Raw genomic sequence first — 18,012 nt, 5'->3', positions numbered from 1 at the left:
GGTAGATATATTATATATTTGTTCATTGTTAATATTTGTTTATATATTGTTAAATGTTAATTAGGATTCTGAATTTCTGCTGTTGAGTTTAAAATTTATATTTGTTAGAACTTAGGAGGCTGCCAAATCTTTTTAATTTGAACTGAAATTGAAAGAGATGGAAGCTGTGATTTGGTTTCTCGGGTTTTGTTTTTTCATTTTGTAATTTTATTGTTATTGTTATCAGGGTGGACCAATATTTGTAGCTTCTTTTGTGCCTTCATGTTGCTCCGAGGTCGTTGTTGTGTTAGTTAATGTACTGTTGGATACTCTATTTTGGTGCTCCTTACCCATACTGGGCAAAGTTTGAGCTTCTTATAATGTTAAAACCAAAAAGGAAGAAAAATGTTATTGCTTGTCACTTGCATAATGCACTTGAGTTTCTGATTTTACTTCCCATTTAGAACGAAGTTGTGTTATGATTCGGTTTTTTATGTCCTTTTTGGTGACTTACAGTTTTTAGGTTCTATGTTCCAGTAATTTGAAAATTTAAGTACTTTAGTTTATTTTTTATTGAAGCATAGTATTGTTTTGTTTCTTATTTTATGTTTTTGGTGATATGAAAAGAAGAGTAGTTTGAATTACCCTATGCCGCTCTGATATTGTATGTGTTATTATAGTTATAGTTGTCCTCAATCATTAATTTGTTAAGCAGAATATGTAGGATTCTTGTCCTCCGTGTTTCCCTAAGTTATGTCTGTTAGCATTTAACTGGTTTGTGTGGCATGTGTATCTCAAGTTATGTTCTGCTTTTGATGCAATACCTTGCACAGTCTCCTATTTTCAATGAAGTTCTGTTTAGCCAAAGTGCAAGAACGAAATTGATAGTTATAAATGCTAGACTGCAATATTTTGCTCTAAAATGAAGTTTTCCCCAATTTTTTCAATAGGTTGAATGGAGGAGCATTTGGTAAATGATGATACCACCATTGGTGGTGAAGCTGAAGATTTTAATGAGGAAATGTCTGCATCAGAATCAGAATCTGACGAAGATGTGAAATTAACTGAACCGTCGAAAACTGCAGTTTATAATAGAGATGCTCTGTTGGATAAACTTGGAGATATCAGTTGGCCAGAGAACGTGGGATGGATTCACACACTCTCCATTGATATTGATCAAGAGCAAGAAGTAGATGTCAATGATGACTTAACACGTGAGCTTGCATTTTACAACCAGGCATTTGAGGGAACAAAGCAGGCATATCAGAAACTCCAGTCAATGGGTCTCCCTTTTCTGAGGCCTCCAGATTATTACGCTGAAATGGTGAAGACTGATAACCACATGCAAAAGGTGAAAGGACGTGTACTGGCAGAGAAGCGGAAGATGGAAGAGGCCGAAGAGAGAAGAAAGGCTAGGGAGGCCAAGAGGTTGGCGAAAGAGATTCAAGCCCAGAAGATGAAAGAACGGGCCAAGCAGAAAAAGCAGGACATTGAATCTGTTAAGAAATGGAGGAAACAAAGGCAACAGAGTGGGTTTGCTGACAATAGCAATGATGCAGATTTGGGTTTTGACTTTGAGGATGGGAAGTCATTTGAGAGGTCAAAGGGCAAAAGGCCAGGAGTGTCTCCGGGTGATCGGTCAGGAGGGAAGGGGAAGCAAGCTTTTGGAAAAGGAAAGACACATAAGAAAAGGGAATTTAGGAATTCCAAATTCGGTTTTGGAGGCAGGAAGGGAATGAAGAAGCAGAACACCGCTGACACGACTTATGATGTTAAGGGATTCAACAAGGGCGAAGGCAAAGGAAATAAGAAGAGAAAGAGGTAAAATACACCCGTTTCTTGTATGTTTTTCGAGGGATGGATATTATGGTATGTGCCGATGGTGGTGGTTCCCCTGAAATTTTTATCTACTCTAGTTCTATTTTACGTGAATTCATTGTAACTTTCTTATCGACAATTACAAATTCTTAAATATTTACTCCAGTTTTGGTGCTTGGTAGTTCAATGATCTATTACTATATGCTGTCCGTTGTATGGCATGTATTAATTGTAGCTCTTTTTTGACTTGAAGACAGTGTAACTTAGGCGTATATTCAGAGTGATTTATTTACTGTTATTTTCTGGTTTAGTTGTTATATTTGTTTAGCTGGTTCAAATATATTTTGTTGTTTTTGCTCAAAGATCAAATTTACTTTTTATCGTTGACAGCATGCTTGAATAGTTGAATTGTTTACAAACCCAAAATCACATATTGAGTAAAAGTTATAGGAGAAATACTATTTATCAAATTCAACAGGATATGATAACATTTGATAGAGTTTGATATTTCATTGTATAAGATATTACATTATATACTTAGTTTCATTAAAATAGAAAGAGTTAACAATAAAATTGGTTTTTCAAATTTCATTTCAATAAATTGATCTCAGTTTTTAAAATGGTTAGTTAGTCATTCAATTTTAAAATGTGAATTGAGCTAGTTCCTCCTCTTTGCCAGTTGCGAAGTTAACGATGTTAATGGATAACTGATGTAAAACATAATGTCAAATGCATCTTTAGTCATTGAAAATTTTTTTGTCGAGCTCCTTGCAGCAAGGATGGATACGACAGTTGTTGGTTCCTTCTTGCACAATCTCCATTGTAGGCCACCTCTTTTCTCCCTCTTGTAATGCTAGCTTAGGTTTTACGTAAACAAACAACTCCATTAGTCCGAAGTCTAGCTTTTCACCCCACGATGGTATCTATCATCGTTTCGTTTCAAAATGTTTTCCTTCACTTTGTGTGAAGAGTAACTATTAATTATTGCCATTGAACTAGCAAGAACCAAAAACGGTAGAAGCTGAAAATATGCAGAAAGGAAATTGGTCCCCAAATCTTAAGATAATCCATATTAATTCATTTCAAAGACATGCAATGGGCTGATACTATAACAAAAGAATTCTGATAACCGAAAGAAATTCTACTGTGAAATTGAAGTCAACTCAAACAACCATGTGAAACTAAAGTGATCTATGAGCATATCAATTTTCAAAGGCTGATCCGTTTCTTATCCATTTTAACATAATGAAGAGATCTCCCAGGAAACCATTTCCTGTCCAACTGATATAATTTGTTCATTTCACATTTCAAGCTACCATGAACCTTCAGCACCGACAGTTGGATTCTTGAAGGCAGAGAATTCCCAGTAAGTCTTCAATGAGAATGGTGGGAAGAGGGTAGCACCTTCTTCAGTAATTTTGGATATCTGCAAATTTGACATTACATATGTGATAAGTATCATCACACAATAAATAAACCTTTTGTAATTGAAAAAAGAATTTATACACAAAATAAAATCCAAAAATCAATGAAAAAAGAAGTTATTCAGTTCAGATTTAGGCATTGTAAGAACCACAGTTCACAACCCTAATGGAAAATCATCTAACATTTCTAACATGGGGTAAATAAAAATTTGTATATAATAGTTTCTCTAATAAAGACTTGAAAACATAAAAATAAGAAACACTCTGATGTAAAAGAAAATGAAATTTTCACATTTTGATCACAAACAAGTTGTTATATTCAACTTATTCAACTTTTAAACATTACAACTCAATGCTATGATAACTTATGAACAACAATATGTTAGGTGTTGCTCTCTTCCAGAAAATCAGGCAATTACCAAACAAAAAAAGAAAAAAGAAAAAAAACTTTTGATCCTCTTACGTGGTTTCTTAATTGGGTAATGACTAATGAGCTAGTAAACCTAACTCCTGACCAGTTAATTTAAAATCTTGATTTAGTTGCTAAAGATGAAGGAAACTCAAACACAACCCAATATTTTATCAGATAGTCATTTTTCCTGTCACAATAGGGTTCCAAGTTAAACTTTCATTTCTTAGATTGTGAATCTCTGTATGCCAAGCTAATTTGAGCAGAGAAGACAAATTATTTTATGCATTCAAAGAAACCTTGGTCATTACTCCTGATTTCCAAGTAAGTTCACATACTTATATTGTTATGTTAACATCTAGAAACCTACTAACTTCTTTGGGATGAGTGGAGATTAGACTACAAGTATCCAAACCTAAAAAGACAAGGTGCATGTAGAGATAAGAGGCCTAGAGATCATGGTTGTTATTGATAGCAGCTCAAAGCTACTAACCAAACTTTCATAACAAGCACTAGACCAGAACCCTATACTTGTCAATAGATTAATCATGTGATTACAGTGCAAACTTGTTTAGAGAGTGACTATCATGTGAAAGCTTAAAGTGATCAGAGCCATATAAATGGTTACATCTCAAACATGCTCCCTTACGCAACAGCCTCTTTTTGGGCTTGAAATATGATTATGCATAGGCTTTTTTATTTCTTCTTTGTAGTTTGTCTTTATGCTGAATTTCTTCCTTTTGAATATAACATGGATCAAACTCTAGACCTTTTGGTCATGGAGGCTCTAATACCATGTTTAGAGAGTGATTATCATGTGAAAGCTTAAAGTGATGGGAAGAGGCACATTAATAGTTATATCTCTAACATAACCGGAAAAGAGAATATGGATTATGAAATACTAGGCATAGTGAGCTGCAGAAAATGATCATTCCATTCCAAACACCTACTTTCAAATTCCACACATAACCCTATCTATATTATGATGCCTGCTTTACTATTTACAGAAAGAATCCATTCATAATCCAAAACAAACAGAATTGGGCAATGTATTAAAATGATGAATTTGAAATAGAGAAGGCAAAACCAATAGGAAAGTATTCTAGGAAATGGGTGCAGCAGCACCTAGTCCTTGGTCGGGAAGATGTATGGCATATTTTCATAATTTTTTAGCAGAGGCAAGAAGAGGAAAAAGCACACACCTGAATCTTGTTGATAGCAGACCTATCACGATATAAGAGCACACGCATACACTTCTCCAATAGCTTGACTCCCTCTTCAAAGGTTAAATTTTCATGCCATTCATCACGTAGAATTGGCCTTGCAAGATGATTTCCAAGCCCTGTGGCTACATGATTGTCTTCAAAATTAATGCCAATCATGTTGACCTGGATAAGATTCACAAAAAGGAATAAGCATGTGGGTAACTCAGTGATAAAAATAAAGGTAAACCATTTTGTACCATGCCAAGGTACTTCTGCCCATTTTTCACACCACCCAGTACAAGTGCATTCCACAATGGGTTGAACTTGTTACGTCTATTATACATCACACGAGTTAAATAGTTATGCATTTCCTTAGGTCCCAGGGAGTTTCCGTCATCCCACATGTTGTCATAAAGGCTGCAGTGGTAAAAGGTCAAAATCAACTGTTACATGGGAAAATTAAAACATGTAACATAGAAAAGAGGAGAAAATGCAGATATACTCTTTAACTCGATGTTTGAAACACAATATAGAATATAAACACCATAAACATCAAAGAAAAGCATCTAAGATTATTTTACCTAAACAGATCCTTTTCTGCTTCATTTTAAAATAGCAAATGCACATTTATGCAACAAAATATGCGCTTATTTAAGTAACGATATAAATACATAAATACAAAGTGCTTACATAAGCTCGTCAAGGTAGCGTAGAATCTCCTGAAAATCACTTATTTCCCCACTAGCACCAAGAAGAGAATGTTTCCCAATAGGCTTCAAACGATCAATACTTTTGTACCGTAAGGTAGAGCCATAGGAACCTATTAATGTACTGATAATTGAAATGAGATGCAGACTGAGGCCAATACTAACATAAAACATCACATTCGCAACATAAAACAGATCACAACTGCCAAACCAGAACATGTAAAAAAATCATCACATATCATTGTTCCCTGCAAAAGAACCTTTTCAAAAAGCACTGTGAATGCCCGTGGAAATCAGATTCAGATGCCACTGATACAGCATTCTTTGGGTGCTGGGTATAAAGATAAACAACATACATATAACCACAATATCTAAGAATAGGTAGCACCAAATAATCACCACTAAGTCATTAACTACCAGACAAAAGTTCAATAGCCAATAACAAAATGCACATCTTTATTTCAACAAGCACATTTATTTATTTATTTATTTATTTTTTCTAGAGAAACGAAAAGAAGAAACTTTTACTTGACCATAATATTATCATAAAATTTTTCAGCTGAAAAACATATAATAGTTAACTGAAAACAAAATCAAATACACTCACCCCGATTTCTAACAATAACCCCTCCCACAAAAAAATCAATTTAAATATTTAACAGAATCTTACCTCCCATGTCAGCAGCCATAAGAATCCCATTTTTGTATTTGAGAGCAACCACAGAGGTTCCAGTTACATAGGGATACCTAACAAGTGAAATCAAAATTTCAGGGTCAACAATAATCCATCCATTTTGTACGCGAAAGCGAACGGGGACAGATACATTGAAACGAAAAATCGAATTGGTGCATTGAAATTTGAAGAAAAAGGAATGAAGATTGATGGAGTAGAGAGAACTTACAGAGTTCGCTGTGTATCAGAGACTGAGTCCAAGTTAGAGGCCATCGTAGTGAGCAAGAAAACAATTGCAAGCAAGAGAGAAAGGTAAAGAGTAAAGCATGTAAAGGTCTTACGGAGGGGGAGCAAACAACGGCGTCGTTTAAAGAGTTTATTTTTCGTTTCTTTTTGTTGAAGAAACGATTTTCGATTTGGCCGTTGCTGAAGCTCTTATATTTCAGCAGGTGATAAACTGCGCTGGCGTTATTATTTAGTGGACACCTACACGCACAGACAAAAACTGTTCCGCTGCAGTGGTTGCAGAGAGGGATTTATGTGAGTTGGGATAATCAATATAAGTTAATTAATGATAGTTTTTTTTTTTTATTGGACAACTCCAATTTTAAGTATTTCAATGGATTAGATAACTTCCAATCTTAGATACACAACAAATTCATATATTTATCACATATTTTATTATTTTTTTTAATTGTATTTTTTAGAGTTTAAACCTTAGACCTCGAAGTAGAGAGGGGAAAAAAATGCTATTAGAGCCTGATAGTTATGTTTTTAGATTGGATATTTTTGTAGGTCATGAAAATTTTTGGTTGTAAGAGTGGGCTTGGAATTTTTTAAGGATTGTTTTTGTATTGTATAGGGTCTAACGGTGGAAGAACAGATTTTGCTTTTGAAAATATTCAGTTTGAGAGAGAAAACTAGCATGTTGATATTAGGCATAGGTAATTGGACCGTGTAACATGGGAAAAAGAATTTGTTTCTTCTTTTTATATATAGTAGAGACTTGGAAGGACTTAGGAGGTAGAAGAAAAAAAAAATAACTAACATTAGAAATAACCTAAGCATTGACATGAGTACTATTCAAACTATATGATAATATATTAATATTAAAACTTTTACTAATGTTATATTAAATAAAAAATTTTATTTGGTGAGAGTGATTATAATCAAATACTCGAGCCACTGTTTGGTTAAAAAAAAACATTGCAAATGACAAGTTGTGGTCATAGATGAGGTCGAACATTATTGTTGCAATGTAAGATCATTTTAGAATTTCAGGTAGGACAATTGATAAATCGATAATGTATGGAGAACATGAACATTAGGTACACATGCATGTTTAGTCTAATTTATACGGAAATGTGTTAAATAGGAGTTGATTGAGTGGAAGTGCATGTGATTAGTAGTTGCTGGGTATTTAAAGTTCTGAGGGTTTAGGTGTTAACAAAAGCTGGTAATGATTAAGGTTGTAATCAGTGTATGAAGTTTGGAAGTTGATCATGGTTAAATCTTAAAATAAATCCACCGGTTTAAGTCCCTCACTACTAGGTACAATACCATATGTTATTCCAATTTTCACCATGCATTCAAAACATTATTTTTCTATTTCAAAGTAAACATATTGGACTCATGGAAATTAGGTATTTCTTAAATCTATGTAATTTGTTATTATTTTATGTTTTATTAGTTTCTAATTTAATATTTTTATATTAGAAAAAATATTAATTGGGTGTAGCTAATAATAAAACAATGTACGATGATTTTCATGTATCATATTATTTTTTTCATGTTAACAGTAAATTTAATATTATCTTGATATATAAAATTATAACTTTTGTTTTAATAACAAATAAGATGCAACAATCTTTTCGATCATATTAAAATTTAGCATTATAAATATTTTTTGAATTAATTTGAAAAATAAAAACCCTAATATTTATTGATCATATTATTATTATTATTATTATTATTAGTTGCCTATGGTATCTCTCAACCCGATAGGTCAAAGACTAATTCATCGCAGATCTGAACTCCATTTAAGGGTCTGCCAATGAGTTGCTACATGCATAAGGCGGAATTCGAACCCCCGACACTTGTTTAAGCAGACGAGTGAGCTGACCACTCGACCCAAAGTAGTAGTAGTAGCAGTAGTAGTAGTTGTTGTTATTGTTGTCGTCGTCGTCGTCGTCCTGGCCCTATCCATTTTAAGATTAGAATTTTTAACATTTGTTTAAGTAGACTAATAAATTAATTATTAGATTTTGACAATTTTCTTGTAAAATCATTTTTGCGTAATTTTTTATTATAAAGTAAAGTAATTTTAGTTAGAATATTTAAGAGATGTGCTATTTTACCAATGGAATATGTAGTTGGCAGTTTCCAATTACGAATATGTAATGTATACTAATTGTAGTTTTATAGAATTATTTTTGATGGGTTTGACAGGCTCATACGTGTCTCTCGCAACTTGTTTTCGCTGAAAATATACTTACCTTTCGTCTTAAATTATTTCTCTCCAAAATTTAAATTATATCTGTTTGATTTGTTTCCAAAAAATATATCCTCTTTTTTTTACGAAATATAAAGCTTCGTGTACTATTTATCCTCCTCAACGCCACAATGAAATCGCGATGTGATAGTTTTCGACCTTCTGCTATGTTATGCTGGTAAGGATGGTTTGTTCGGATATTGTTTATTTTACCTGGCTGAAATCAATTTTGAGATTCGAGTTTTGATTCGATGATTATATAAATACCTGTGATTTTGACGATTTTGGAGTTTCAGTTCGATTGTTAATAGCATTTGGTGGGAAAAAATACGGGATAGTTTTACACAGCTAATTTTTTGCTTGCATCAATTTAATTTGTGTTTAATTTAGGATTGCATCAATTTAATTCGTGTTTGATGTGAGTTTCATTCGATGGGACACCGGGGGGTTCCATGGGATGTCACACGGCTCGTGTTAGAAAGCGACTCGCTTTGACACGGCTCGTGTGAGAGATCAGATGATTGTCACACAGCTCGTGTGATAGATCTAAGGGTTGTCACACGGCTCGTATAAGAGATTGTTGAGTTAACAAATTAACTAAATTAATTAGTGATGACAAACATTATTTTTGGGCAAAATAAATAATTAGTGTTGAGTGTTAATAATTATATGTTACTAATTATTTATTATATGTTGCAGCCCAAATTGGTATAAAAATAATATAGCAAGGCTGGTGGGTCAATAAACAAGCAAAGCCCAAAAGAAACAAAGCCAAAGGAACCAACGGGCTAAGCTAATCAAAATCGATCCAAGCCCATCTCCATCAATTCAAGTTGATCACACCAAACTTCTCATACAAGATTGAAGTCTTCACTCTTTCTCATTGCTTCCAAAGCAACATTCATTTCCTCTCTGCCTTAGTCAAATCACTGAGTTTAGAAAAAGTAAGAAAGAGAGCTTAGTCCCTAAGCTAGTCATGAAAAAAGAAGGAAAGAGAAGGTTAAGCAAAGAAGGGTAAGGTCTAATCATCCATATCAAGAAAAGATCAGAAAGCTCAAGGTAATCCATTTCCTCTTGCATGAAACACACTTTGTTTTCTTCATCTTCAACTCCCTGTATCTCCATTTTGAGCTATATGAAAAAGAGAATTTCTGTTCTTTTCTGCTGTAAATCCACGGTCTCAAACATGTATTGGGGACCAAGTTGGTTTTCAAGGGCTCAGATCAAGTTGACCATTGAAAGACTCTTGTAGTTGCTGCTTTATGGCTTTCGGTCAAGATGAAGAAGTCAGAAGCAAAGTTTCTACTCTGAAGTTTAATGAGAAAAAGTGAATCTGTGGGTTGGTAAAACTCAAAGCTCAAGGTGTTGACCTTGGAAGAAGAACCCAACAACATGCAAGGAGATAAAAGAAGTCTTGCTGTTCATTCAGAAGCCAAGGAGAGAAAACCAGAATTTGAGAATAGTGTTCTGCAAAGAAGTTCCTCTACTTGGATAATGCTTTCTTTCAAAGAAGCATTCGGCCAATACTAAAGAACTGTATCTGAGGTTTGCGAATCTGGTTTTGCATATAGCAAAGAGGCTGCTGATGAAGTCAATCTCCTTCATGTTTTACAGATTGTAATGTACTTTTCTATGTTTATCTTTCTGTAATTTCTTGTGAGAAAAGACATTGTGAGAAAGCTCAAGTAAAAGCCATGAGTGGAAAAATGCTGAGAGATACACTTGAGAGAAAAGCCTAGAGTTATTTTCAGATTTCTTTAGGAATGTCTGTGTCTTGTATCTTGTACCCGTGAGGTATCCCTTTCTTAGTTGAGTCAGCACTAAGAGTGAATAGTTAGGTATTAGCATAGCCAATGTCAAGTTAGGTTAGAACTTGAGTGTGAAAGGATTGTGTCAATCCTGTGGAATTGGTATATGTAATACTGTTAACTATAGTGGAAATTCCTTCATTGTTGTAGAGGAGACTGGATGTAGGTTGCATAGCACAATGCAACCGAACCAGGATATATGCTGGTGTTAGCTTTTCTCTTCTCTGTACTGTTCTGTTTTCTGATATTCATGAGACAATAACAAATTGTCTCATAAATTTCTGCTGTTGAGTTCAAATAGAATCAGAATTCAAAGTTTGTTTTAAAGGATCATAACAGCAACTTAAAAAGAAAGGCATAGATTCAACCCCCCTTCTCTAAGCCTACCACAACCTTCAATTGGTTTCAGGAGCTAAGGTCTCAAGAATCAAGCTTAACCGCTTGGAGCAAAGATCCAATGGCAAACAACTTGGGCACAACCACAGTTGCCTACACCCTCACTGAAGGCCAGTCAAACAACCGGCCACCTTTCTTCAACGGGAAGAACTATGCCTACTGGAAAAAAAGGATAAGGATATTCATCCAATCCATTGACTACAACATATGGAAGATTGTTGTGAGCGGTCCCAAGATCCTAACAAAAACAAGTGCTGATGGAGTAGTGACTCCAAAAGAAGAAGCTGAATGGAATAAAGATGATAAGAAGAAGATGGAGCTGAATGCTAAAGCAATCAACCTTCTTCACTGTGTTATCAGCTTTGAAGAGTACCGGAAGGTGTCTAGATGCAAGACAGACAAAGAAATCTGGGAAAAACTCCAGGTTACACACGAAGGCACTAAACAAGTCAAAGAAACGAGGATTGATATGCTGCGAAAAGAGTACGAGATGTTTAGCATGAAGGATGGAGAAAGCATTGATGAAGCGTTTGAGAGATTCTCAATCGTAATCAACAACCTTGATGCTATGGGTACAAACTATGCAGAACAAACCTTAGTGAAAAAACTCCTTAGAAGCCCCACAAAAGAATGGAAAATCACTGCCACTGTCCTAATCGAGAGCAATAACCTAAGTCCCATAACCTATGATGAGCTAAGAGAAAACCTCCTTGCCTATGAAACCATACACACAAACACAGACTCAAAAAAAAGGAAATATCCCTCAAGTCACAAATAGAACCAAAAGAGAGTGAGTCTAGTGATGATATTTCAGATGATGAGCTTTTGTTTTTTGCTAGGAGATTTAGAAGGATGATGAAGAACAAGGGCAAATACAAGGGTTCAAGTTCAAAGGAGCACAAGATCGACTTGAGCAAGGTGACGTGCCATCACTGTAAGGAGGCTGGACATTTCAAGCTAAACTGTCTAAAGCTCAAAAAGGAGGACAAAGGTAAGAAGGAAAGGAAGAGAGTGCTCATGACAGCTTGGGAGGATCTTGAGAACGACTCAAATGAAGAAGAAGAATCTGAAGGAGATGATAAAGACTGCTTTATGGCTGGAAACAACAATCTTGATGAGGTAAATTACTATGATTTGACCATTGAGGACTTACATGCTATTATTGATGATCTCACTTTAAACACATCAAAACTGCTTGATAAGTATAATGAATGCAGATCTGAAAGAAATGTGTTAAGAGCTGAAAATAATTTTTTAAAAGAAAAAGTGAAGAAAACTGAATGTGCTTTGGACATTATTGAAGAAAACAGATTTCTAAAATCTGAACTTAAAAAATTAAAAGGAAAGCACATTGTGGATCCTTCTCATGAGTTAATTGCTGAAAATGAAAGATTAAATGATATGATTAAAAGGCTGAATGGTGACTTAGCAAAATTTGCTCAAGGTTCTAGTAACTTGGACAAATGACTTGCAAGTCAAAGACCATTGTTTGAAAAATATGGTTTAGGTTATATAGCAAAGGAAGATGCAGTTTCAAATGTCTTCTCTATAAAGTTTGTGGCTTCTTCATCAAATACCAAAACCATACCAAACAAATCTGATATTGGATATGCTCTAACATTTGAAGAAAAATTTGATGAAGTAGACACAAGTGAAAATGAGACTTCACCAAGTACCGAACCGAGTTCAAACAGACTAGGCTTGGGATACATTTCAAAAAATGAGGGAGCTTTCAAGAAACCACTTTTTTACAACAAAATCTCATTTTCGAAAAATCCAAAGGTTTTCAAAAATTCTGGTGAAAATATTTTTGCAAAGAGAAATAATTATAACAAAAATCAGTTTGTCAAAAGAAATGCATCTCCTCCAAAAACTAGAAAATTTTAACCCTTTAATCACTTCAACCAATATAACTCACCTCAATTTCAGCGACACACATCAGAAAATCATTATGTTAATTGCAAGAAATTTGGTCACTCATATGCACAATGTTTCATTGAAAAGAGAGTTGTAGGAAACAAAGTTTACAATGTTGTTTGTGATTTCAATGCACTTGGGCAACCAAGATGGATTAACTTCAAAGGATCCAAATTAATTTGGATACCTAAGGCTACTTGAAACTCTTCATGCAGATTTGCCTAGCATCCAAGAACAAAAAGGACATGTGATACATGGATAGTGGATGTTCAAGGCACATGACTGGAAGGTCAACCTACTTCATCAAACTAAATAAGTATGATGGAGGTTTTGTGACCTTTGGAGATGATGGTAAAGGTAAAATCATTGCTGTTGGAAAAGTAGGTAATGAGCAATCTACTTTCATTGATGATGTACTTTTGGTATGTGGCTTGAAGCACAATCTTTTGAGCATAAGTCAGCTGTGTGATTTAGGATATTTAGTGACTTTCAAAAGACTTGAATGCTGTGTTGTTAATGAAAAGACAAATGAAGCTTGCCAAATGGGAAAACAAACAAAAAATTCTTTTAAACCAAAGGAAGACATCTCTACTAAAATACCACTTGAATTGCTACACATTGATTTATTTGGTCCAACAAGAACTCAAAGCCTAGGTGGTAAACATTATGGTTTAGTAATTGTGGATGACTATACTAGGTTTGGTTGGGTTTTATTTCTTGCACACAAAAATGAAGCCTTTTCGGCCTTTGAACCTTTTTGCAAGAAAATTCAAAATGAAAAGGATTTAAAAATATCTTCTATAAGAAGTGATCATGGAACTGAATTTGAAAATAATTTATTTGAATCCTTTTGTGAGGAATTTAGAATATCTCACAACTTCTCTTGTCCAAGAACACCACAACAAAATTGTGTTGTGGAAAGAAGAAATAGAAGCATACAAGAGATGATAAGAGCTATGCTTTGTGAGAGTAATGTTCCAAAATTTCTTTGGGCTGAAGCGGTTAACATGGCTTGCCACATTTTGAATAGAACAATCATAAGGAAATTTTTGAAGAAAACCCCTTATGAACTTTGGAAAGGCTACCCACCAAACTTAGACTACTTGCACATATTTGGATGCAAATGTTTTGTTTTAAATAACAAGGATAATTTGGGAAATTTTGATCCAAAGGCATATGAGTGTTTGTTTGTAGGGTATTCCACAACTAGTAAAGCATATAGGGTTTATCATCAAGATGCTAGGATTATTGAGGAGTCCATACATGTTACATTTTGTGATACTAACTTAGTGCAAAGCATTTTGGAAGATTGTGATGCAGGAAATCAAGCTCAAAAGGAAAATGAAACCACTCAAAATAATGAAAAGGAAAAGTCTGGTCAAACTGAACCAGAAACTACAACTGCTGAAAATTCAAGAGACAATTCCATTTTGCCTCATAAATCTGAAGGAAATCCTGAAGCCAGCAGCACCCAGAATCCCTTGGTATCTGAATCTGCCTCCAAATCTACCAGACCTTGTGAATGGAGATTCTTAAAGAATTATCCTGAGGAATTTGTCATTGAGGACATCTCTCATAGAGTGCAAACACGGTCTTCCACTAGAAAGGCAAATGAAGGATCAAACATTGCCCTTCTTTCACAAATAGAGCCTCAAAATGTCAAGGAAGCCCTTAGTGACCCCTCTTGGGTTAAAGCTATGGAGGATGAGCTTCTTGAGTTTGAAAAGAATCAAGTGTGGACTTTGGTTCCAAGGCCAAGTGGAAAGAAAGTGACCGGCACCAAGTGGATATTCTGGAACAAGTTGGGAGAAGATGGTAGCATTGCAAGAAACAAGGCAAGGCTAGTGGCACAAGGATATGACCAAGAAGAAGGAATAGACTTTGATGAATCCTTTGCCCTTGTTGCCCAAATGGAAGCCATAAGACTTCTCTTAGCCTATGCTGCATTTTGTGGTTTTAAATTATATCAAATGGATGTGAAATGTGCATTTTTGAATAGTGTGATAGATAGAGAAGTGTATGTGGAGCAGCCTCCTGGTTTTGAAAATAAAGAGCATTCTAATCATGTTTTCAAATTATCTAAAGCTCTCTATGGTTTAAGACAAGCTCCTAAAGCTTGGTATGAGAGACTTAGCTCTTTTCTTTTGAAAAATGATTTTCAAAGAGGCACCACTGACACAACTCTATTTATCAAGAACTCTAATGATTCTTTTATTCTAGTCCAAATATTTGTTGATGACATTATTTTTGGATCAGCCAATAAATCCCTCTGTTCTGATTTTGGAAAACTCATGACAAGTGAATTTGACATGAGTATGATGGGTGAACTTAATTTTTTCCTTGGGATGCAAATTAAACAAACTAAAAAAGGTATTTTCATTCATCAAGAGAAGTATGCCAAGGAATTAGTTAAGAAATTTGGTATGGAAAATGCCAAACCTATGGGAACTCCCATGCATCCTAGTTCAAAATTAGATAAGGGAGAAACTGAGAAAGATGTTGATGAGACTAGGTATAGAGGAATGATTGGTTCTCTTATGTACTTAACTTCCTCTAGACCCGATATTGTGCAAAGTGTTGGATTGTGTTCTAGGTTCCAATCCAAACCAAAAGAGTCACATCTTTCTGCAGTTAAGAGAATCATTAGATATGTTCATGGCACATCCAATTTTGGTCTTTGGTATCTTAAGATTGATGATTTTTCTGCAGTCGGTTATTGTGATGCAGATCTTGCTGGTGATAGAGTTGATAGAAGGAGTACTTCAGGCCTATGTTGCTTCCTTGGAAAGTCATTGAATGTTTGGTCAAGTAAAAAAGCAAAACAGTGGCCTTATCCACTGCAGAGGCTGAGTATATTGCTGCTTCTTCTTGTTGTTCTCAGCTTTTATGGTTAAAAACACAGCTTGCCGATTACAAATTAAATGCTGAAAATATTCCCTTGATGTGTGATAATATGAGTGCCATTAATATTTCTAAAAATCCAGTTTTGCACTCTAGGACTAAGCATATTGAAGTGAAATTTCACTCAATAAGAGAACATGTCCAAAAGGGGGATATTAGCATTCAATTTGTTAAATCAGAGGAGCAATTAGTAGATATTTTTACAAAACCATTAGCTGAGGACAGATTCTGCATGCTTAGGACCAGTCTAGGAATTTTGAGTTATTATTCTTTGTTTGATAATTGCTGATGTATTCACTGGAGCTTTTTGTCTCATAAACAGGTATGAGACAATTCTGGGCAGAAGAAGAACGTTCCCCTTAATCAGCGTGTTTTGGGCTTGTTGCAAGTGAGAAATGATTTGGGCCAACCTCATAAATCAGATTCAGAGTGGTCCTATGTGTTTTCTTAAATCCAACCATCTCTGGGCCCATATATGAATGTTACAATATTTGTTTGGTTGTTATTTTTTGATGGGCTGTGTGTTTAAAATTTTTTGAAAGGATTTTCATTTAATGTTTTTGATCCAAAGAGATTTTCAATTTGATTTTTTCTCAAAATTTAAAATTAATTTCCCATTTTATTTTAAAAATCAAATAAAATCTTTCTTTCATGAGGTCATGTCTTTTCAAGTCAAATCAGTGGTGATGCAGTTGTATGGTTTGAGAAACTTTCTTTTGGGTATGGTTACCAACACTCCCTCTCTTCCCTCTATAACTTCTCCTCAAACTCTTCAGTTTCTTCCCACTCTCTTTACTGCTTCCCTTCCCTCAAAAGCCTAAATATTACCAAATGAGGAAGAAAACCATTGCTAAAAGGCCTCCTCGTGAGAAAATCCTCAAGCGTTCCTCCAAGCCATCAACTCGCTCCCAAGACCAAACCTTCACACCCTCTCCTTCTCCTCCTACCTCTCCTCCTCGGTGTGACCCCATGGCTCGTACCAAAAACACTCCTAGATTCCCTGCCTCTGCCAAGCCGACGCCACCACCGAAGGTGACTCCTTCCAAGCCAGGCTCCTCAAAACCTGGTTCTTCAAAGCCTAACTCCTCCAAAGGCAAACGTCCGGCGGTTGAGGAACCTGTTTTCGAACCAACACAACCAAAATCCAGGTCGGTTCCTGTGCGCTCTCAATGAGGTAAAACTCGAGTCCCTCTCAAAAATGTTAAAGAACCAGACATTGGACCTTTTGATCACAAAGCTCATTTTTTGACCTCTCATTCGAACTATAACCCCTATAGATTCAAATCTACCATTAATAATGACTTTTATGAGGGGGTTATCCAGTATCGTATCATGTGTCCATCTTTTCTCGCTAATTTGCCATCTTTGAAAAGAAAAGGTTTTCCATTTGTTAATAACTTGATTTTTCTGGACTAGAATCATCTTTTTGACATCAAAAAGCCTGTTTATCCCTTATTGGTCAAAAAATTTTATGCCAACATGACTTATCATGAAGACACTGCTCACTCATATGTAAAGGGCCGAGATATAGTTTTAAAAAATGAAACTATCAGTGATGCTTTGAAGTATACTGATGTTGGGCCTTGTGCTTACACTTCAGTTAAGTGGGATGAAGGTGTTGGAATTTCTTATAATGATACATTGGCTCACATTTGTGAATATGTTTCCTTAATTGATGGCATTACACCCACTCACAAAGCCCTAGGACATGAGCGTGCTCAGTTGCACCGAATGATTAACCACATTATACTTCCTCAAAGTGGCTCATATCAAAGGGTTTCTGACGTTAGGATTTTATGGTCGTAAAGAATTTTATAAAAACAGTCGCGTTGTAGATATAGTCTCTAAACCAACAGAAATCCCTTCGTACAAATGTTTTGGTTGTCACAAGTAACAAACCCCTAAATAAATTGATAACCGAAGTATTCAAACCTCGGGTCGTCTTCTCAAGGAACTGCAGGGAAGTATGTTCTTATTATTGGTTATGGAGATTGTAAATTGGGGTTTTGAGAATGAGGAGTGAATAATTTAATTAGCAAATAAAGTAAATGAAGAACAAGCAATTTAAATGGCAAGTAAAATAAACAAATGACTGTAAATACTTTTGGCAAGGTATGAGAAATTAGAGGTCCTATCCTAGTTACCCTTATCAATGATGATGAGAATTGAATCTTAATTCCACTTTGTTAACCTTTACTAAGATAAAGGAAGGTCAAGGGATTAATTGATTTGATCTTCGAATCCTATTTATTTCCTAAGAAAAGATTAGGATTATTGAAGTTCA

The 18,012-nt window shown here is 35.0% G+C and overlaps 3 protein-coding genes across 3 annotated transcripts in view; 2 read left to right on the top strand and 1 right to left on the bottom strand.

The window, feature by feature from the left end:
* Positions 900-2,112, top strand: LOC107619298 (probable rRNA-processing protein EBP2 homolog). The gene has a single exon (XM_016321556.2). The coding sequence runs from the start codon at positions 935-937 to the stop codon at positions 1,802-1,804; it is 870 nt and encodes a 289-aa protein (XP_016177042.1). The 5' UTR covers positions 900-934; the 3' UTR covers positions 1,805-2,112.
* On the bottom strand, positions 2,828-6,735 carry LOC107619037 (proteasome subunit beta type-4). The gene is made up of 6 exons (XM_016321245.2): positions 6,445-6,735; positions 6,213-6,289; positions 5,526-5,655; positions 5,093-5,252; positions 4,833-5,018; positions 2,828-3,223 (listed from the first exon to the last, which is right to left on the bottom strand). Exons 1-6 carry the CDS (start codon positions 6,486-6,488, stop codon positions 3,110-3,112), a joined length of 711 nt encoding a protein of 236 aa, XP_016176731.1. The 5' UTR covers positions 6,489-6,735; the 3' UTR covers positions 2,828-3,109.
* Positions 16,560-18,012, top strand: part of LOC107615456 (swi5-dependent recombination DNA repair protein 1 homolog) — an 11,202-nt gene continuing 9,749 nt past the window's right edge. Inside the window, exons 1-3 of the mRNA XM_016317518.1 lie at positions 16,560-16,876; positions 17,006-17,106; positions 17,329-17,390. Coding sequence (XP_016173004.1) covers positions 16,560-16,876; positions 17,006-17,106; positions 17,329-17,390 — 480 coding nt within the window. The remainder of the gene's footprint in view (positions 16,877-17,005; positions 17,107-17,328; positions 17,391-18,012) is intronic.

This window comes from Arachis ipaensis, chromosome B09 (genome assembly GCF_000816755.2).
Source record: "Arachis ipaensis cultivar K30076 chromosome B09, Araip1.1, whole genome shotgun sequence".
Lineage (NCBI taxonomy): Eukaryota > Viridiplantae > Streptophyta > Magnoliopsida > Fabales > Fabaceae > Arachis > Arachis ipaensis.
Note: the sequence above shows the minus strand (reverse complement) of the source record. Positions and strands in the feature narration are given on the sequence as shown.

Excerpts from the sequence above, each read along its gene's own strand:
- LOC107619298 (XM_016321556.2), top strand. The coding sequence starts at position 935 with ATGGAGGAGCATTTGGTAAATGATGATACCACCATTGGTGGTGAAGCT.
- LOC107619037 (XM_016321245.2), bottom strand. The coding sequence starts at position 6,488 with ATGGCCTCTAACTTGGACTCAGTCTCTGATACACAGCGAACTCT. Across the intron at positions 5,253-5,525 it reads CGCTACCTTGACGAGCTTAT|CCTTTATGACAACATGTGGG; the intron begins GTAAGCACTTTG and ends TTACCACTGCAG. Across the intron at positions 3,224-4,832 it reads CTGCTATCAACAAGATTCAG|ATATCCAAAATTACTGAAGA; the intron begins GTGTGTGCTTTT and ends TCAAATTTGCAG.